General features: G+C 52.8%; 2 protein-coding genes across 2 annotated transcripts in view; both read left to right on the forward strand.

Moving 5' to 3' along the window:
* The first annotated feature begins 6,810 nt into the window (after positions 1–6,810).
* LOC147645596 (uncharacterized) lies at positions 6,811–8,395 on the forward strand. The gene is made up of 2 exons (XM_086874436.1): positions 6,811–6,862; positions 7,049–8,395. The coding sequence occupies exons 1-2, from the start codon at positions 6,811–6,813 to the stop codon at positions 8,053–8,055; spliced, it is 1,059 nt and encodes a 352-aa protein (XP_086730562.1). The 3' UTR covers positions 8,056–8,395.
* Positions 8,396–12,753: 4,358 nt separating this feature from the next.
* LOC111944811 (uncharacterized) overlaps positions 12,754–21,941 on the forward strand; it is a 62,800-nt gene continuing 53,612 nt past the window's right edge. The window contains exon 1 of the mRNA XM_086874438.1: positions 12,754–12,959. Within this exon, the coding sequence (XP_086730564.1) occupies positions 12,863–12,959 (97 nt within the window). The 5' untranslated portion in view covers positions 12,754–12,862. The remainder of the gene's footprint in view (positions 12,960–21,941) is intronic.

Raw genomic sequence — 21,941 nt, forward strand, 5'->3', positions numbered from 1 at the left:
GCTCGGTCCTTGTGGTGCTGGGCAACCACGGGGCTCTGGGACCTCTGTGACCTCAGAGCCTGCTGTCACCTCAGCCTGCTGTCACCCCACAGGCTGCTGTGACCTCATGGCCAGGGTGGGATTGTGTGGGGAGTGGGATCTGCCTCCTTCACCAGGGAGCTCATCCTGCCCAGCAGCTCTGTCCAAGGGCTATGACAGGGTCCCAGCCCAGCTGATCTCACAGGCTGGGGGATGAAGGGATGGAGAGCAGCCCTGCTGAGAAGGACTTGTGGCTGCTGCAAGGAGAGAGGCTGGACATGAGCCAGCCATGTGCCCCCAAAGGAGGGTGCCCAGCAGCTTGAAGGAGGTGATTCCACCACCCCTCTGCTCTGCTGCGAGCCCACCTGGAGTACTGCATCCACCTCTGGGTGCCCAGCACAGGAAGGACACGGTCCTGTTGGAGCTGGTCCAGAGGAGGGACAAAATGCTCTGAGGGCTGGAGCCCCTCTGCTTTGGGGACAGGCTGGGATAGCTGGGGGTGTTCAGCCTGGAAGGGAAAAGGCTCCAAGGAGACCTGATTGCTCCCTTTCAGTACTTTAAGGGGGCTTGTAAAAAAGACAGGACAGAATTTTTAGTAGGGCCTGTTGTGACAAGACTGAGGGGGAATGTTTTCAAGCTAAAAGATGGTAGATTCAGACTAGACATAAGAAAGACATTTTTTACACTGTGGGTTTTGAAACCCTGGCACGGATTGCCCAGAGAGGTAGGTATCCATCCCTGCTGACATTCAAGCTCATGCTCTGAGCAACCTGATCTAAAGGTGTCCCTGCTCACTGCAGGGCACTGGACTAGATGGCCTTTAAATGTCCCTTCCAAGCCAAGCCATTCTGTGCACCTGTGCACCAGCAAAGCAATGCTGGAATAATGCTGGGGTGATGATGCCGGCACCTGTGTTTTGGTAGTTGTGCCATTTAGCTGTTGGCCAAGAGAGGATTGATGGGCTGCACAGTGAAGTCTGCAGAGAACAGTGTGCTCAAGGAGAAACAGGAGAGGAACATGACTTCCAGCTCAGATAAATGCCAGCATTTTGCTGCCCATTCCTTGTTAAGAAATAAAGGAATGTCCTGAAGATCCCTTCAATGTGGGTGCACTATTGGCTCTATCAGTACTTGTGCTCTGTAAAACAGGTGAGTTGTTACAACTTCTTGCCCCATTTATCACTGGATAAAACCCAAATACTGCATTGCTCCATGTCTACTTTCTTCCAAGGAAAGGCAGATTTTGTTCATTCTCGAGTGGGACATATTCATCTGTTGACAAGCAAATTCTTCTTGCCATTCATACAACGTCGATATGCTCTAATTGGATTGTAATTAAGATCTACCACTCACTGTAATTAAGACTGATGGATTGTGAGGCAAAGTGTTGCATAATTTGCCCTGGAGAGAGTTTTTCTCTAATTCAGTGACATATGAAGACAGGTGTTGCCTACCATACTTGTGGCATTAGTCTCCCGCTCTGTCCTTTCCTCTCACCCAAGGGGAGGATGGAGATCTGCAGGTCTCACCTGTGCACAGAAAGAGTTCATATCTCACCCAGACCTGCAGATGCTCATGATGGTTTCTGCCGGGCAGTGGCCGAAGCAGTCACGGTGATGGATTTCAGGCAGTGCTGGGGCTGTGCCAAGATCTCAGGGGGCCCAGCCAGAGCAGTCGTGGCTGTTCTGCCCACATGGCTGGTCCCAGGCCCCTGCTCCCTTCAATCCCAGCTGCGGGCCGATGGCTTCCCCTCCCTGTGCCCGGCAGCCGCTGGGGCCGCACGGGCCGTGGTGAAGGGGCCTGGCCCAGCCCAGAGCCGCTCCCGGGGCCTGGCGGAGCCCGGCTCGGTGCAGGCCAGGCTGGAGCAGGGCCGGCCTGACCAGCACCCAGTTAACTCTTCACAGCTGGAAACAACAGAGAGCTTTCCTGGGCTTGCCTGTCTTTAAAATGTGGATTTCACACAGGAGGATACAGCTTTTAAATTATTTAATACCTTGACAATTCTTAGAGCCAGCCAGCTGTTGGTTTTGCTAAGCACAGAGGAAGTTCTTAGCAGCTCCCTCCTAGAAAAAGTCATTTGCATGGGTGGCTTCTTCCCTCCTCACCAAATATCAACTAATATAAAACCAGCACAGACACTCAGGGTGTAACAGGAAGAATTTTTGAAGCAATTGTTTTAAAGCAAAATCAGTTATTAAACAGAGATTGATGTCACTCCCCCAGACCACTGGAGAGGGACAGTGACTCTGCCACCTCCCCCTGGCCAGCCCATTCCAATTCCCAATCATCCTTTCTGGGAAGAACTCCTTCCTATTGTCCAGCCTAAACCTGCCCTGGTGCAGCTCAAGGCTGTGTCTCCTTGTCCTGCCCTCCAGCAGATCCCCACTCGCAGCCAGCTTGGTGTCATCTGCAATTTGTGAGTGCTGGACTCGACCCCCTCAGCCAGACCCTCAGTGAAGATATTAACCAGGCCTGGGCCCAGCACAGATCCCTGGGGACACCACCAGGGACTGGACACCAGCTGGATGCAGCACCATCCCCACCACTCTCTGGGCCCGGCCTCCAGCCAGTTCTGCAGCCAGCAAAGAGTGCTCCTGTCCAAGCCGTGGGCTGCAGCTTTTCCAGGGAATGCTGCGGCTCTCCGTGTCCAAGGCCTTGCTCAAGTCCAGCTCGACACATCCAGAGCCTTTCCCGCACCCACCAGGCGGGTCAGCTGGTTATAAAAGGAGATCAGGTTGGTCAGGCAGGACCTGCCCCTCCTAAAGCCACGCTGGCTGGGTCTGAGCCCTGGGCCATCCTGGAGGTGCCGTGTGATGGCACTCAAGGGGATCTGTTCCAAAACCTCACCAGGCACCGAGCTCAGGCTGACAGGCCTGCAGTTCCCCAGAGCCTCCTGCCAGCCCTTCTTGGGGATGGGCTCACACTGGCACCTCCAGTCCTCTGGGACCTCCCCAGTGAGCCAGGACTGATGAGGAGAAATGATGGAGAACAGCTTGGGGAGCTCATCCACCAGCTCCCTCATCCCCCTAGCATGGATCCCATCCCATCCCATCCACCTGTGAGCATCTGAGTGGCTCAGCAGGTCTCTGACTGCTTCCTCCTGGATTACAGGGGGCTGTTCTGCTCCCTGTCCCCATCTACCAGCTCAGGAGAACACTTGTTCTGAGGAAAACCTGTCTTAATGTTGAAAACTGAGGCAAAGAAGGGGTTAAGTACCTCAGCCTTTTCCTCATCTTTGGTAACCATATCCCCCCCAATAAGGAATGGAGGTTGTCCATGGCCTTCCTTTTGCCATTCATGTATTTATAAACACATATTTATTATCCTTCACAGAAGCAGCCAGGTTAAGCTCTAATTGAGCTTTCACCTCTCTACTTTTCTCTCTGCATGACCTAATGACATCCTTAAACATTTCCTGAGTTGCCCGCCCCTCTGTCCAAAGGTGATGCACCCTCATCTTTTCCCTGAGTTCCTCCAAAAGCTCCCTGCCCACCTAGGTTGGTCATTTTCCTCACCAGCTCATTTTTTGTCACAGAGGGACAGGCTGTTCCTGCTCCTTCAAGACTTTTTTCTTGAAGTGTGTCCATCCTTCCTGGAATCCTTTGTTTTAAAAGGCTCTTTCCCTTAGAAAAACTCAGTAGCTGATTTAGTACTCCCCAAATCTGCATCCTTAATTGGCTGAAGTCTGCTCTTCCTAAGTCCAGTGTGGGAGTTTTGTTGATGCCCCTCCTTCTTTCACAGAATATTTCAAAACTCGATGATTTCATGGTCACTGTACCCCAGGCAGCCTCCAACCACCACATCCCCCAGCAGCTCTTCTCTGTCTGTGAACAGCAGGAGACACAGCTTTCCTTGGCAGTGGGAAGAGAAGGAAACCTCCCCAAAGTGCAGCTTGCCAGGTTCAGCCTGGAGGGGAGGAGAAAGAAAAGTCCCTGCCAGGGTAGAATTTTGGTGCAGGAGGTGTCCCAGTGTGAGACTGGACCATGCCATGGCTGAGTGTGCCAGGAGCCGGCAGTCAGTGGGGCCCAGGGATGCTCCAAGGGACTTGGAGTTTTGTTTCTGACTCCTTGAGCAGCTTCTTCAACCTTCTCTCAGTGCCTGAGGGTGCTGGACTCAGCCCCAAATGCACCTGGGGTTCATTAAAACACAGAAAGCCTCGGGGCTCTTTCTCTTCCTTCCCTTGTCTTCAAGTCCAAGGCTTGTGCAGCTGCTTGGAGTCAGTTTGGAGTTCTGTTGAGGAGGAAGATTTGAAAATCCACCACATTTTTTTTTTTTTTTAAACCAAGGGTGTATTTTTTTCTTTTCTAGTTGAGAGAAGAGGTGACAGAAGCATTCCTCAAGTGATCTTGATGCTGAATGTCTCCTGAGGAGGTCTGGTCACAGAGAAGAATGAGCCCCTTGTGGGCTGCTCCTGTTTGGACAACCTGCTCCTCACCCCGAGCCTCAGCATGTCTGACATCGCCCACCTGTGACTGACATCCCAAAGCATTGAGAACATTTATCAACTTTTCTTTATCATTAAAATCTGATTAATTTATTTTAAAAAAAATATATTTTTTTATTATAATATTATTCTGTATTTTTCTAACCTAATTTTTATATTTATATGAAAGAATTGATACATTTTTAGGAACGAAACCCGTTATTGATCCTTGCTTCTAAGTACCACAATCCCCTTCTTTAATTAATTGACCACTCTTTCACCCTCTTTATGCTCATTATTCCTATTTTTAGTCCTTTGATCATCATTTTTAAATTATTCTCAGACAGGGTGAAAGGGACCACTTTGGGATCCATGGAGACTTTTCTGAGGAACATTTGGGGCAGTTTTGGGTCGGGGGAGGGAATTTAGAGAGAACTTGGGGGTCTGGAGGGCACTTGGGAGAGCCGGGTGGGCACTTGGAGGGGGACTTAGGGATTCTGTGGGACAGTTCGGGGTCAGGGGGAACACCTGGGGGTCCAGGGGGGCACTTGGAGGTCAGGGAGGGGAATCTGGGGGCCCTTCGGGGTCCAGGCAGGCACTTGGGGGGCTGTAACAGGGAATCTCTGGGTCGCGGGGGATGATGGGAGTTGTAGGCGCCGGTATAATGAGGCTTAATGGTGCCGCGGAGCATCACGGGAGTTGAAGGCGCAGCTCCAATGGTTCCGGTGGGACGCGGGGCATGACGGGAGATGAAGTCCCGGCTGGAATAGCGCTCTATGGGCGCCGCGGAGCATGATGGGAGCTGTAGTCCCGGAAGTGGCTCGGAAGGCGCGTTCGGCGGTGTGGGGAAGCGCTTGGAGAACACTTCTGCGTCCGAGCTGCAGGTGCTCTGGGCGAATGTACACGGCTCGGGAGCACTTGGGGGGAACCTGGGGAGCTGTGACCGGGCTCTTTAGGTCGCGGGGCACGGCAGGAGGTTTGGGCGCGGAACTGTGTTGTGGGATGATGGGAGATGAATTCCCAGCAGTGGCTGGAAGGGGAATCTGTGGGGTCGGGAGCATTCAGGGATCCAGGGACACTTTGGGGGGCCTCGAACGGGCGCTGAGGGGGCACTCGGGGATCCTGAAGGGTCTGGGGGACACATGGGACCTATGGGGGGCGATCCCGGGGTTCTGGGGACTGCAGGGCATATTCCCAGTTCCTCACAACCTGGTCTCAATTGCCCCCTGGAGGCTCCTACTCACTGCCAGTCTGATCCCAGTATGATGTCAGTACACAGCCAGTGCAATCTCAGCCACTGCCAGGATGATCCCAGTATAAACCAGTCTCTGCCAGTGCTGCCACTCCTGGGATCCCCCAGCCCTCTCTGTGTTCCCCCCTCCCACATCTCCCCAGAGGAGCCCCAAGGGCTGGCAGTCCCCAGCCAGGGTCCCCAGCCAGCCCCAGGTTGGATCTGCAGCCCCCAATTTTCCCAGTTTCCCTCTCCTTTTCCCCGGGCCGGGTTCCCCCCGTCCCCAGCGGGTGGGAGCAGCGGAGAGCCCCGCGCTGCCCATCCCGACCTGTCCCGGCTCCATCCCCGCTCCTGCCGTGGGCTGTGAGGGGTTTGGGAACGGGGCACCGAGGGTGTCACTGCTCCTGGGGGAGGAGGTGGAGGGATGGAAGAGGAGGGAGGAAGAAGGAGAGAGAGAAGGGATGGAAGTAGGAGAAGGAGGTGGGGTTAGGGAGGAAGAGGAGGAGGAAGGATGGAACGGGAGGAGAGGGAGGAAGAGGAGGGACAAAGGAGGATCACGGAAAGGAGAAGGAACCACAAGGTTGAGCACTCCTTGAATTCATAGCCCCCTCCTGTGGGATCATCACCCACCATCCCACAGGTGATGGGGGAGTGGGAGCTTTGCCCGGATATCCTGGGGGGGTCCCTGGGTTGGGTTTATTTTGCGGGGGGGATTTTTTGAGAATGTGGAACTCCAAAGCTGAGGGGAAAATCCTACTTGGGGGGACATTGGGGGGTCTCACCATCCCTAAGTGGGGAAATGGAAACAGGGGGAACTTTTTGGATTCCTGGCACTCCCAGCAGCCTGGGGATTGTAGGGACTGAGCAGACAGGTTGTCCCCAGTACAAGCTTGACTCCCAGCAGCTGGGACAGGCGGGAACCCTTGAACCTTCTCTCCTTGAAGACAGGGGAGACTAGAGATGGGGAACTCCTGGGAGGCATTTTCAGAGCTGAATCTTGGTGTTTTTTGGAGGTTTTATGGACCCCAGATGTCCGGTGACTTCTAGAGATGAGCTTGGACAGAGGGACCTGCAAACTCAATGTCCTCATCCCTTGTATTTCCCCAAACCAGGATTTCCCATTCCCAAACCTTGGCTGGATGGAGAAGGAGGCTGTGAGGAAGAGGAAGATGTCCCAGGACACCCAGGCAGGTGAGGAGGAAGTCAGTGCCCCTTTCCCCCGCTCTCCTGCTCCATCTCCCAGCCCAGCATGGCCCCCAGCTGCAGGACAACCCCGCTGCCAACGCCGTCCTGCCGGGGACGCCCTGGGGGGATCTCCTTCCCCTTCCCTCTGGCACGGAGGCAAATCCCATCCTCTCCTTGTCCTTCCTCCCCCAGACAAGGAGCTGAGGATGGAGACCAGGGAGGACAAATCCCCACAGCAGAACCTCATGGAAGAGGCTGTTTTGAGTGGCTCCACGGCACAGGAATCCAACGGGGAGGAAAAGCCATGGAGTTCCCACAGGAGGAGGGGCTCCAAACCCATCCCATGGTGCTCTGAGGAGGAAAGACCCACCCTGTGCCGGGAAGGCGGCCGGGGATCCAGCCGGGGCTCTGAGCTGGTGGTCCATGAGCAGCTTCAGGATGGGGAGAAGCCCTACAAGTGCTTGGAGTGTGGGAAGAGCTTCAGCTTCAACTCCCAACTTGTCATCCACCAGCGCATCCACACTGGGGAGAGGCCCTACGAGTGTCCTGAGTGTGAGAAGAAATTTCAGACCAGCTCCCATCTCCTCAAGCACCAGCGGATTCACACGGATGAGAGGCCCTTCCGCTGCCCTGACTGTGGGGAGGGATTCAAGCGAAACTTCACCCTCATCACCCACCGGCGCATCCACACTGGGGAGAGGCCCTACGAGTGTGGGGAATGTGGGAAGAGCTTCAGCCACAGCTCCAGCCTCATCTGCCACCAGAGGACCCACACTGGTGAACGGCCCTATCAGTGTGGGGAGTGTGCAATGACCTTCAACCGGAGGTTCCAATTGACCATCCACCAGATGATCCACACTGGGGAGAGGCCCTATGAGTGCTCCGAGTGCGGGAAGATGTTTCAGACCAGTTCAAATCTCCTCAAGCACCAGCGGATTCACACGGATGAGAGGCCCTTCCGCTGCCCTGACTGTGGGGAGGGCTTCAAGCGCAACTTCACCCTCATCACCCACCGGCGCATCCACACTGGGGAGAGACCCTATGAGTGTGGGGAATGTGGGAAGAGCTTCAGCCAGAGCTCCAGCCTCAACACCCACAAACGCATCCACACTGGGGAGAGGCCCTACGAGTGTCCCCAGTGTGGGAAGAGCTTCTCCAGGAGCTCTCACTTGACCAGACACCAACAGAAGCACCAGTAAGGGAAGCCCTGCGAGTGCCCCAAGTGCAGAAAGAGCTTCGTGTGGTGCTCCAGCTCCATTCCCCATCAGAGGACCCACGTTGGGCAGAGCCCTGATGACCTCTGTTTCCACTGATCTGCATTGGGAAGACACTGGGCTGGTGGTGCTTTTGTTTCAGTCCTAATTTTCTTTTAATTCATCTTCATCCCTTTAAAATAGACAAAATCGGGGTAAAAATGAACAAATTCATCCAAGACCTTTAAAGCCTTTCTTTTTACTAGAGCTTCAAGGGAAACTGGGGTTCAAGGATATACTTGGGAGGATTTGGGGTTTGTGGGGGTATTTGGTGTAGTTGTCTCCATTTCTTAGCACTCATAGAGATGAGAGGCTTCAGTGTCACCTCAAAACCACTCAGTGCCACTGAATGCTACTCAATCCCACCCCAGAATTATTCAATTCCACAGCCCCTCAGGGTGTGATGCCTTAAGTTTTAGCTTTCATATTTTTCATATTTTGAATTACCTAGGTTAGGAGTTTTGAACTTCATATTAATTGTTAGTGTCAGGAAAATTAATCCATGAACACCAGAGGTTTATGTCCAAAAAGGAGACTGGGGAGTCCTTTTACTTCATTCAAATAAAGAGATAGGCCATGGGGCATTCCCCTGGGGTCTCTCCAATTTTTGGAGGGCGCAGCCTCCCTGTTATCCTAATTCCCGGCCATATGTCCCTTCTCTGTTTCCCCATAGGCTGAGGGACTTGAGAGGTACAGACTTCCCGGAACGTCTGATGCCTGGGATAGCACCACCCCCCCCACCCCGCCAATGCATAATCCTCTTCTTAATTCTTAACCATTGTGGAATTTGATGGTGTTTCCCCAGTGTTTCTTTCATCTTTCAGTTGAATCCATCCCATTGTTTCTGTTCTCTCTCAGTGATAGTTTCATTTTATCAGCAGACCCACAGCTTGTTTGTAAAGCCAAATGTTGCGCTATTGGGAACGGCGAGAAGCACAGCACAGCCTCTCTTGTGAGTTGTACAGGAAAGCCTAAGGTGTATTACCTCAGATCTTCTTTAATAGACTGATACATGAAAGTACAGAAAGGTAAAACTCTAATTGGTCTTATTGGAACTAAGACATCACCATCATTGGTCATTGGGGTTCACCACCCATCAACCTTCTTTCGCAAGAAAGCAAGAAACTGACAAACAGCACCTGCAAGGCTGTCTTCTATCTCTGAGGATTGTTTTAATTCCTTCTTAGGATTTCTCAGGCGACACTGAGAAAATTATGCAGCCTGCTTTTCTGCAGGCACTGTGCTCCCTGTTTGTGCTCATATTTAACATGCATAATTCCCTCTTTTTGTTTTAAAAATAAAAAGCAGTGTTTGTAATCTCCTGCTGGGCCCCTGCAGGAAAGAGAACAAACACAGCACAAGAGGTCTCCTTTTTGTTTTAAAAATAAAAAGCAGTGTTTGTAATCTCCTGCTGGGCCCCTGCAGGAAAGAGAACAAACATAGCACAAGAGGTCTCCTTTTTGTTTTAAAAATAAAAAGCAGTGTTTGTAATCTCCTGCTGGGCCCCTGCAGGAAAGAGAGCAAACACAGCACAAGAGGTCTCCTTTCAGTTACCAACAGAACATTGAATGGACACTGATTTAGAATGATCAGGGAGATTTTCTGGCATGTTACCGAATTCTCGATAAGTATTGTTTTTCTTGCAAAGAACTGATGGTTGACTCTAATACAACTAGTTAACACACAGCAAACAAAACGTCGTCAGTCTGCTCAGAACTGACAGTCATAGGGAAGAATGCTCACTCTCTGCTTGTAGAAGGACCATCTGAATGATCATTGGTACCTTGATCATCATCCAAGGGCCACCTGTTGGCTGCTTTCTGCCCTTGGTGTTGCACATCAGAGCCAATGCACCTTGCAGGTATCCACTGTATCCCAGTATCTGTGGAAACGCATGCATACCCATGACCCCAGGTGATGAGCTCACACAGGCCTTGCCACTTGTTAGTGGTTAGGTCTCTCACCCAAACTTCCGCTCGAGGCAGGTGCACCTCGCCTGAGGATTGCAGTGAAAGAAAATGATTCAAAATGACAGGATTATCAGAATATTTTTGCACTGTGAGATTATTGATTATATAAATGTTAGCGTTCAGGAACACACATAATCATGAAGGATTATATGAAGGTGCTTTATTAAAGAGCTCTGGGTGTCAGGGGTACACATACCCAAATCTGACCCGACCCGATTTTGAGTTGAACATCTTTTATACTCTATCATTATATAACTTATGTATTAATTATTAAACTTACATTGTTTTATTGTATGCATTGTTTTTACCCAAGCATGGATTTCTTGTGATCCCCCCCAGCCCCCTAACATTGTTCCTCATGTTCTTTAAACAATAATTATATCTAATCATATCTAACAATTGTATCATGAACATCTACTGATTACACAGGTGCAGTTTGACCTGATCTTTAGCAAGCACAAGGCTTAACATTTCCCAGGGCCTACTTTTCCCAGGCTTGCCAAACCTAACTTTCTTTCTAAGTCCCTGTCATGAGGTGACTTTACCTTTAAGGTGGTTGTGAGAGCTAAGGAAGTTGAAGTTGCTGGGGACTGAAAGGAGTCCCTTCTCCTGACCAATTATTGGTCATTACTGGGAATTGACAGCAATTTTAACCATTGAAAAGGGAGATCAACTTGTGAACCCTACCTTAAGATGTAAAGTCAGAGCACTCTTAGGCTCTTTGTTTCCTGGCTGTGAAAGGTAACAGAACTCCAGGCCTCCCGTTCCCTGCCTGCCCATGCGGCCGGGCGGGGGCTGGGCTGAGCTGCCATGTCTCCCGGTCAGGAGATGGGGGCTTGTGGGGAGCTTTCCCTGGGCTCTGGCCGGGCCAAGCCAATCTCTGGCTCAGCTGCAGGTTTTGCTGTGACTAAATTTACTAGAGACTGCCGAGTGAAGAAAGAAAGGGGCTCTGAACCTGCAGCGGGCTAAAGCGGCGACTACACTCTCCAGAACAGCCATGAGGAATCTTCTATCAAAGACAGTTCCAGCTCCTGCACCGGCAGAAGTCACAGAACCATCTACAAAAGCCTGGGCAAGATTTTAACCCTTTCATTACCCAGATGAGACTTGCAGATTAATCTTTTTATCCAGAGAAAGAAAAAGAGAGTAATCAACATGTAAAGAGACTTCATAAAACTATCGGAGACAGTAAGAAAATAATTAAGTTTCAGAAGGGGTAGAGAATAAGAAAATGCTTTATGAGCTGAAATACCTTTCTCTTGAGGCTATGGGAATGGACAATAAGGTCTTGAAAAAACTCCTTCAATTCATGACACAGTATATGGGCAGGAATGGAGTGTTCAAAGTGTGAATTTTGAGTAAAAAGTAGAGTGATTGTGGTGCGGTGAGGTGCTGGAACAGGGTGAAGCGAAAATTTGAGGCCTCGAGAGCCAATGAGAAAACTGTTTTCCAGTAGAGCTCACAAGGACAGATGAAGAAGACTTTTGCCTTTGAATAACTCATCCTTTAAATGCCATCCCTAGACTCATGGCCCATACACACCTCAGAGTGATGTGAAATGGGAGGAGTGAGCTCTGATAGCAGCATTTCTGGGCAGCTGACATCAGGGCAATAGAAAACTATAGCAGAAATAGTTTTCTTGTGAGAAACTCTATAGATTAGCAGAAAGAGACTTCTGTTTCTCTACAAAGACTGATAAAAAGACTCTAGCGAGAATAGGGACTGTTCTGGACACCAAAGTTCCAAGGTTCTTTGGTCTCTGTGTTGTCATGTGAACAAAAGAATGGTGGGTAGTAGGGGATAAAAGGAGTTTTCTGGAAGTTTATTCTGGTGTTCTTATTCTTATATTTTGTCAATAAACTTTCTTTATTCCTTTTAAGTTTTAAGCCTGTTTTGCTCTTGTTCTAATCCGTATCTCACCGCAAAAAATAAGTAATTTTTTTGTTAGTTTCTGGTTTAAAACCACGACACTGCATTACCAGCTTGCTGCTGTGCAGATGCTGCCACCACCCAAAGCAAGGCCCTGTGTCCCTGAAGGGACCCGCCCTGCTCTGTGGCCTGGACTGAAGATGGGTCCCTCCTGCCAGGGCAGGGCCCAGCACAGCTCTTCTGTTCCAATAAAGAGATGGAGCTCTCACCCCAGTGTCTGGCTGGTACCACCAGCAAAGCCCACACAGCACCAGCCCTGGCTGAGCTCCATGTCCAGGAGCAGGCAGGGCTGACCCTGGTGTGGGCAGGCAGGAGCCAGGCAGGGGCTGCTGTGACCAGAGGCAGGGCCCCGAGGGGCTGGGGGAGTCTGTGTTGAGCATCCCTGGGATGAGGGCACATTTCCTTCAGTGGCATCACCTGGGCCTGGACCTCCTCCAGTGCCGTGCCCAGGAAAAGAGGCAACCATCAAGAGCATCTCCTGGGACACCGTCTGACCAGCAATGTCAGCAGGCAAAACCAAGGTTTTGTTTAGCAATGACCCTTTGATGAAGTCAAAGATTCACAGTCAGAGCAGTCCTCTAGTACAGATGGGAGTACACTTGGAGCAGACATCTAAGGCCATGAGGTCACAGAAGGCTCTGGGGTGACAGCAGGCTGAGGTGACAGCAGGCTCTGAGGTCACAGAGGTCCCAGAGCCCCGTGGTTGCACAGCACCACAAGGACCGAGCAGTCAGTCCTTGACCACGACTGTTGTGGCAGCAGCGGCGGCGGCAGCAGCGGTGCTGACATTGGGACAGCGGTGTCAGGACAGTGGTGGCAGCAAGAGCTGCAGGACTGGCAGTGGGCAAGGCACCATGGCCTTTGCTCTGCGCCTCCTCCTCCTGCTCCTCCTGGCAGTGGCCCTGCCTGACAGGGCTGCCCAGGCTGCTCCGTGGCGAGCACGGCGAGCAGGTGAGCCGGCGGCCTCAGTCCCCTTTCCCAGGACAGTGCTCCCTTCTCCCTGGGAAGTGTTGGGGATGGTTTTCCCCAGGGCTTTAGGGAGGGTTTTCTCTGTGGGAGGGACAGAGGCCTCAGGGGCCCTGGGCTGGTCCCACTGCCCCTCCAGGGATGTTGCACAGGGCCTGCAAAGAGGGTGGAGAGTGACCAGAGCCAGCCCAGAGCTCCCCAGGCCCCTCTGCAGCTTTGGCCATGTCCATTGACATCTGGCTCCCACGGCCTTACCTGAGCCCCTTGCAGTGCCCAGTTCCCTAAGGCAGAAGGGGGTCCCAGCACAGCATGGAATGGTTCTGACTTGTGCTCCCTTCCAGATGAGGGTGGTAGGAAGGCTTCTCCAGCAGCTTGGCTTCATGAAGATTTTCTGCCTCTGGAGCCCCATGCAGGTATGTTCTCACTGTCACAACAAGGAATAATCATTGACAACGTGGCAGGAACCAGGTGACAGAAGCTTCTGTGGCTGTTGAATTACAGGTGTGTCTGCAGCGAGGACATTTCAAGCTCCTTTTCTGGTTGCTACACGCAAGCCCAGCTCCCATCGCAGGGGTGAGTGGTGTGTCCCTGCTGATCCCACAGGCTGAGCCCTGGTTCTGTGGGATCCATTCATCTGAAATGGAAATACTTTCTGTTAAGATCCTCCTAGAGGGAGGGACAAACCTACAGGAGACAAGAGGCTGAGTGATGTGGAGAGACACCGTGGTGGGTCCATGTCCCTCAGCCTTCTCCTGAGACTCAGCAGCCGGGGGCTTTCTCTGCACATCTGGACACGCTGTGCCCGGCACAGCAGGAAGGGATCCATGGCAGCCTTGCTGCCCTGCTGCTGCTTTCACAGCCTGCAGGGCTGTTTCCCAGCCTGGCCTGGCTGCAGCTTCTCCCCAGCCTCTGCAGGAAGGCATTTGGCATCAGCTGACAGGGAGCCCAAACTGCACCATGGGCCATGCACACCCTGAAATCCTCTGCAATTTCCCAGTCTTGTGGTAGATGTGGCTGGCCTGGCTCCAAAGTTTGGATGCCTTCCTGAAACTTATCCATATCTTTGACAACTATTGCCTCCTGAAGATGCCACCTTCATGTTGGGGAACAAACAGCCCCACCTGATGCATGTATCCCTCTTCCTTTCTCCAGAGACGGAAGGAGAGGCTGCGCTGAAGGCAGCATTTCCCGGAGGAAGCAGTGGCCCATGGGCAGCCTCTGCTGCAGGAAGGGAGGCCATGCCAGGCACAGTCACAGTCCCAGGAGGTAATTGCTGTGCCCCTGGGCCTGAGCCCTGCTGAGGCTTGAGCTGCCATCTCTGCTGCTGGGCAGTGCAGGCACAGCCCGGACAAGACCAGCACAGCCCAGTGGAATTATCCCCAGCAGGCTCAGGGCACTTGGCTACTGAGCAGTCCTGCTGGGGTCCCTCCATGGGAGACAGGTCCCAAAACCTGGCAGCAGCTGCAGAGGGGTGCCCATGGTGGGGAATAGGCAGAGGGGGAGGGCAAGGCTCCACTGTATCCTGAAAGAGCCTGGCTCTGTCCCTATGGGATGGGAGAGCTGTCCCAGCAGAACGTGGGCAGGAGGGAGGGAGGGCCTGAGGGACAGTTGTGGCACTGCCTGCTGTAGTTCTTCCCCATTGCTTTTACAATTCTTTCAGCTGTGGCAGAGAGAGGGCCCCAGTGGGGCCTGGGCTGCTCCAGCCACCTCTCCCAGGGATGCTGCACAGGGCCTGCAAAGAGGGTGGAGAGTGACCAGGAGCCAGCCCAGAGCCCCCAGGCCCCTCTGCAGCTGTGGCCATGTCCACTGACATCTGGCACCCACAGCCTTAGCGCGACTCCCTTGCACTGCCTGGTTCCCTAAGGTAGAAGGGGATCTCGGAACACCATGGAAACTGTTCTGATCTGTGCTCCCTTCTAGATTTGGAACTCAACCTCAATTATTTGGAAGTGCTACTGAATGATACTTTGAATATCTTGGAGAATGCTGGAGGCAAGTTCTTCTATTCCCTTTACTGACAGAACACAAAATGACAAGGTGGCAAGAGCATTTGCCATATCTCTTAACATAATCTCAGGCTTGTTGGGTTCTGGAAACCTCACCCTGCTCCTTTCTAGAGCCCTGAGGGATCCCACAGGTCACTACCAGTGGGAAGAAGGAGCATTTAGCTGTCAATCTTCTTCCCGTGTGTAATATCAGTGTCTCCTTCCATGTGCTCTGTGCAGCCACGGAGAGGAGCAGAGAGGGAAGGGGCCGGGCCCAGGGCTGTGTCCCGGGGCTGTGCCTTGTGTGGCTCCTTTGCCAGCCCCAGGGAGCCTGAGGGTCTCCTACAGAGCCACGGGAGCTGTTCTGTCCTACCTTTTTTTTCAGCCAAGCCTCTTGCTGAAGGTGATCTGGCTTCCCAACCCACACCCAGGACTGAGGCTCTGGAAGATGGTGAGGGTAGGTGAAGGCCTTTCCCCCTGGGAGAGCTGCCAGCTCAGAGCCCAAGGCTTGGCCAGGAGAGCATCGCTGCAGGTGCCAGGACAGAGCCATGCACATGTGTGCCCTCGCCCTGCGTGATCCTCTCACCACTCCTGAGGCTCAGTGCTGCCTGTTCAGATCAGAAGAGATGACAGAAGCTTCTGTGGCTGTTGAGTTACAGGTGTGTCTGCAGGGAGGACTTTCCCAGCTCCTGGGTTGGTTGCTGCACATAAGCCTGACTCCCATCGCAGGGGTGAGTGGTGTGTCCCTGCTGACCCCAAAGGCTGAGCATTGGCATTCTGGGATCCATTCCTGTGAAATGGAATTATTTTGCTCTAAGGTCCTCCAAGAGGAAATTCCAAAGCTACAGGAGTTATGAAACCCCATGAGCCATCCAAACCCATGAGGCAAATGCTGAAGAAAATTCTGCAAGAAGGACAAGGTGGGTCCATGTCCCTCAGCCTTCTCCTGAGACTCAGCAGCCGGGGGCTTTCTCTGCATATCTGGACACGCAGTGCCCAACACAGCAGGAAGGGATCCATGGCAGCCTTGCTGCCCTGCTGCTGCTTTCATGGCCTGCAGGGCTGTTTCCCAGCCTGGCCTGGCTGCAGCTTCTCCCCAGCCTCAGTAGGAAGGCATTTGGCATCAGCTGACAGGGAGTCCAAACTGCACCATGGGCCATGCACACCCTGAGATCCCCTGCAATTTCCTGGTCTCAGGCTGGATCAGGTGTAGGGGCTGTTTGGAGGAGGGAGGACCCTGGCCAGCCCCAATAACCTGGGTGTTTTCCTTGTCCTTATCCATGACTTTGACAAATATTGCCTCTTGAACATGCCACCTCCCCAGTGGGGAATGGTTCCATTTGATCCAGCTGTGGCTCTTCCTTTCTCCAGAGATGAACCCAAAGGCTGTGCTGAAGGCAGCGTTTCCCGGAGGAAGCAGTGGCTCATGGGCAGCCTCTGCTGCAGGAAGGGAGGCCATGCCAGGCACAGTCCCAGGAGGTAATTGCTGTGCCTCTGGGCCTGAGCCCTGCTGAGGCTTGAGCTGCCATCTCTGCTGCTTGGCAGTGCCTGCCTTTCAGGGATTTTGCACAGAGCATGGAAAAGGTGTTGAGAATGTCCAGAGCCAATCCAGAGCTTTCCTCAGGCTCCTCTGCAGCTTTGGCCATGTCCATTGACATCTGGCTCCCACAGCCTTACCTGACCCCCTTGCAGTGCCCAGTTCCCTAAGGCAGAAGGGGATCCCAGCACACCATGGAATGGTTCTGATCTGTGCTCCCTTCTAGATTTGGATCGTGACATGGAACATTTGGAAGTGGTGGTAGATGGTGGTTTGAAGACCTTGCCAGATGCTGGAGGCAAGTTCTCAATGTCCCTTTCTGCACAGAACAATCAGTGTCAAGGTGGCAAGAGCTCACTCACGTGCCATTTCCCTTGAGAGTCTGAAGGTTGATGGATTCTGGAAACCTCGCCCTGTCGTTCCGATTGGGAACGGCTTTAAAGAACGACAATGGACTCTCAAGGGAGTCACCACACGAGAATTCCTTAGTTTATTGCTTCAGCTCTGTCTTATAGACAGATACGTGGAAAAGTACAGAAAGGAAACTCTTATTGGTTAGCAAAGTATTACATCACTATCATTGGTCAGGGGCACTTTGCCCCCCTTGACTCTCTCCTGCAAGGAGAAACAACAGGCTGCAAAACAACACCTGCAAGGCTGTTTAGCATCTCTGAGAATTGTTTTAATTCTTTCTCATATTTTTCCCAGGCTATTTTCTCAGGCAGCCTGAGGAGCCATGCGGCCTGCAATTGTACAGGCACTGTGGTTCAGATTTAGCATCCATAACTCACCCTTTTCTGTTAAATAAAAAAGAAGTGTTTGTTCTATATTTTACTGGGCCCTTGTAGAATAAAGAACGAACACAGCTCAAGAAGTTTTTTGCTAGAACTTTGAATGGATGCTGATCTAGAATTAATTTAGAATTTTGGTTTATGTTTTGGTATTTAGGATTTGTTCTCTTTGTAAGGACTTGATGGTTGAGTCTAATATTTCTAATTCAGTGAATTAATACACACACTATACAAAACTATATACAACATTGTTAGTCTGTTCGAATTGACAGTCTAACATGTCAATAGAGTAGTTTGAAAGAACACCAAAGTGATAAAAACAATGCACAATGCAATTTATATGCAATTTATGCTGCTTTGATCCCCTCTTCTTATCCCGCTTTTTTTTTTTTTTTTTTTTTTTTTTCAAATACAATTGAGGGATTTTTGAGGGATTTATAAAGTTTACATGGTTGCTGTTGTTGTTCATCGGGTTTGAACAGTAGTTCATGAATTTCAGGAAGGTTTAGGGAATTTGAAGTTACTATCTCTTCGTGGCTGGTTGTCAGTTTCGTAAACACAAAACTTGTCAGTTCTGTAAACACAAAACTTAAAAGATACAAACTGAGTGAGTAAATTTGGGTCCCGCAGGGACTGCAGGATGCTGGCACGGCTCAGGCCGCTGGAGTTGACAGACTTTGTCAAGGTATTTCTTTGGGTTGGTGCAGAAGGTCCCGGTGGAGTGGCCCGCCGTTGTCTTTCTTTCCCCCCGCCACTTTTATGGGTGCGGGGGGGCCGCTGCTAGAGTTCAGATCGGGAGCGCAGCACGGCAAGCGCTCTCTCTCTCTCCCGCGCCTCCCCGCTGGAGCGCGGGGGGAGCGCAGTGGGCGCAGGGCTAGCGCCTCCCGTGCACGCGCGGGGCGAGTGAGGTTCGCCGGCCCACCCCGCGCTTTCTCGCCGGTGCTTCGGACACGCAGGGGGGGCAATGCCTGCCACGGGCCTGGCCCCGGCCCCAGATTTGGGCTTGAGTTCGGGTTTTTTGGGGTTCTCGCGGCCGGCGGCGGCGGGCAGGCGCAGGGGGAAGGCGAGGCCGCTGCCTCCCCTCTCCCCGCCGCTCTTCCGCCCTCGGTCAGCCGGCGGCCGGCCGGACCACGGCTGGTGGCGGCGGGCAGGCGCAGGGGGAACGCGGTTGCTGTTTCCCCTCCCCCCGCCTCGGCGGCGGCGGCGGCCCGCCGCGCTCTGGATCCGCGCCTGGACTCCTCGGCGGCGGCGGCCCGCGCGCCAGGCGCGGGGGAGTTGAGCGCTGACTCTCTCTCTCTCCCCCGCCGCGCTGACGGGCCGCAGCGGGGATGTCTGCGTTTCTGTTTGCGGCACAGAAGGAAGAAGCTCGGACAGCGCGGAGGCGCTGGAGAAAGCAGGTTCTGCGGCGGCCGGCGGTGGCGCTTTTGGCGCCGGCGGAGGCTTTGCGGGTGGCACAGGCGGAGGCGGGCAGTCTCTGCTTTCCTGCCGCTTTCCCGTTGGCAAAGCTCGCGTGCCGAGCTCCGCGGATGGCGGCCGCTCAAACCTCTCTGGAGAGGGAGATCTCTGGGCCGCAGATTGCTCTCGCTCGCCGCTAAAGTCCTCCGAGGGTCTGGGCAGAGCTAAAAGAGCACTATGCAGCTCATCTACGGTTTCATCTCCCGGTCTCTTATCTTGTACAACGGAGGAACTTTCAGCATCAAAGTTTCTCCTCCCGGTTTCACTGTCCTCAGACTGGCTCCGTTTCAGCGTTTTAAAAAGCACTCCCCAGGTAGCTGCTAGGCTACACACGCTGATATCTCCGTTAATGAATTCTGACCATAAATGGTGCTCTATCGACAGCCAAAGTTCGAGATCAAAGGCATTGTCCATAGTTATATCAAAACCTTGCTCTTTCACCCACTGAAATAAAGCACGCATGGCATCTTCAGAAACACTGAGTCCCATGCGGGGCAGGGCATCCTGCATGCAAGGTAGGCAAGCTGTTCATCAGCTGAAGTGCAGTCCTTCATTATGAGGACTTTATCTTGGCGGCTCCACGAATGCAATTATGCACACGCTAACGGCTCGGACCCGGGAATTTTGAGCTCTGCTTCACCAAGATGGCCGTTCCAAACCCACTCACAGGCAGGCTCCACTATCCCGTTGGTTTTCAGAACCAGCTTCCTCTTGGAAAGCCCGGGAGAATTCCACTTACCCCTCTAGGGGGAAGGGCTGGCTTTTTCCCGCTCGCTGCTTACCCTCAGGGGATTAGCAGATCACGTCGGTTGCCTTCTGACCTCAGGGGTCGGCTGCAGTTTATGTCGGGTTACCGGACCTCAGGGGTCGGTGTAGCATCACGTCGGGGTCACCAGATGTCGTTCCGATTGGGAACGGCTTTAAAGAACGACAATGGACTCTCAAGGGAGTCACCACACGAGAATTCCTTAGTTTATTGCTTCAGCTCTGTCTTATAGACAGATACGTGGAAAAGTACAGAAAGGAAACTCTTATTGGTTAGCAAAGTATTACATCACTATCATTGGTCAGGGGCACTTTGCCCCCCTTGACTCTCTCCTGCAAGGAGAAACAACAGGCTGCAAAACAACACCTGCAAGGCTGTTTAGCATCTCTGAGAATTGTTTTAATTCTTTCTCATATTTTTCCCAGGCTATTTTCTCAGGCAGCCTGAGGAGCCATGCGGCCTGCAATTGTACAGGCACTGTGGTTCAGATTTAGCATCCATACTCGCCCTGCTCCCTTCTGGAGCCCTGAGAGATCCCACAGCATTGCTGTCAGTGGGAGGAAGGAGCATTTAGCTGTCAATCTTCTTCCTGTGTGCAATGCCAATGTCACCTTCCGTGTGCGCTGTGCAGCCATGGAAAAGAGCAGAGAGGGAAGGGCCAGGCCCAGGGCTGTGCCCCAGGGCTGTGCCTTGTGTGGCTCATTTCTGGCCCCAGGGAACCTGAGATGCTCCAGCTGCCGCTGCCAAGCCCTGGCCCTGCCTGGGGCTCAGTTCAGAGCTGCTGGCAGCTCCAGGGAGTCCTTTCTCCCCTGACTTCCATTCAAGGGGCTCCTTCCATCCCAGTGTGAGGCCACTGCAGGCACGTGGTCCCCCTGCCCCTGCTCCTGAGTGGAAGGTGGAGATGAGGGAGTGCCTTGGAGGGCACCAATCACCCAGGTGCACTCACTGCCACTCCAGCATGAAGAAGAATCTTCAGCAGTGTCACAGGAGCTGTTCTGTCCTGCCTTTCTTTGCAGATGAACCTGATGATGAGGATGATCTGGATTCCCCGTCCATATCAGTTACTGAGCCTGATGATGAGGAAGATTATGAGGGTAAGTGAAGGCCTTTCCCCCTGGGAGAGCTGCCAGCTCAAGGCTTGGCCAGGGCGGCATCGCTGCAGGTGCCAGGACAGAGCCATGCATGTGTGTGCCCTCGTCCTGCGTGATCCTCTCACTGCTCCTGTGGCTCAGTGCTGCCTGTACAGCAGAGATGAGAGAAGCTTCTGTGGCTGTTGAGTCACAGGTGTGTCTGCAGGGAGGACTTTCCCAGCTCCTGAGCTGGATTCTGCAAGCAAGCCCAGCTCCCATCACAGGGGTGTGGTGTGTCCCTGCTGATCCCACAGGCTGAGCACTGGTTGTGTGGGATCCATTCCTGGGAAATGGAAATACTTTATATTATGTTCCCCTGAGGAAGAAGAACAAACCTATAGGAGATAGTAATGTAGCAGTGGGGGAACTCAAATATCTGCACATAATTCTGAATGATCTGGAGGGACACTGTGGTGGGTCCATGTCCCTCAGCCTTCTCCTGAGACTCAGCGGCCGGGGGCTTTCTCTGCACATCTGGACACACCATGCCCGGCACAGCAGGAAGGGATCCATGTCAGCCTCACTGCCCCACTGCTGCTTTCACGGCCTGCAGGGCTGTTTCCCAGGCTGGCCTGGCTGCAGCTTCTCCCCAGCCTCTGCAGGAAGGCATTTGGAATCAGCTGACAGGAGCCCAAACTGCAGCACAGGCCATGCACACCCTGAGATCCCCTGAGATTTCCTGGTATCGGGGTAGTTCAGGTTTAGGGTCTGTTTGGAAGAGGGAGGGCCCTGGAGCATTTCCAAAACCCTAGGAATTTTCCTGATCCTTATCTATGTCTTTGACAAGTATTGCCTGGAGAAGACCAGCACAGCACAGAGAAATTGTGCATTCAAGCTCAGGGGGTTGAGCAGTCTTGTACCAAGGGGTGGCAAGGTGCCTGCAGGCCCCAGCTCTGGGGGAAACAGAGAATGTCCTGGCTATATCCAGCGTGCTGCCAGATCAGCAGTGGAGCACAGCACAGGCTCACGCTGCCCATTGCCCCCACAGATGCAGCTGGCACCACAGCACATGCTCAGAATATCTGGGAAAGCATGAGAAGAGTTTTCTACCAGGGAACACATGGTTTGATTAAGTTAATGGCCATTGTGGCTGGTGGAGCACTTTTCCTGATGGCGTGCTGTGCCGGAATCTGGTATTGCTGGAAGACAAAACGGTGAGTGTTTTCCTGATCTCGGCCTCCAACAGCTTCTTGAAAGGCTGCTCATAGTCAGGAGACATTCCCAGTGAGGCTGCTGTGGACTTGTGGCTAGTCCTTGGTTGCCCAAAACACTCTGCTGAGAGTTCTGCTGCTGCCCAGACCTT

This window comes from Cyanistes caeruleus, unplaced genomic scaffold, assembly GCF_971803275.1.
Source record: "Cyanistes caeruleus unplaced genomic scaffold, bCyaCae1.hap1.1 HAP1_SCAFFOLD_221, whole genome shotgun sequence".
Classification (NCBI taxonomy): domain Eukaryota; kingdom Metazoa; phylum Chordata; class Aves; order Passeriformes; family Paridae; genus Cyanistes; species Cyanistes caeruleus.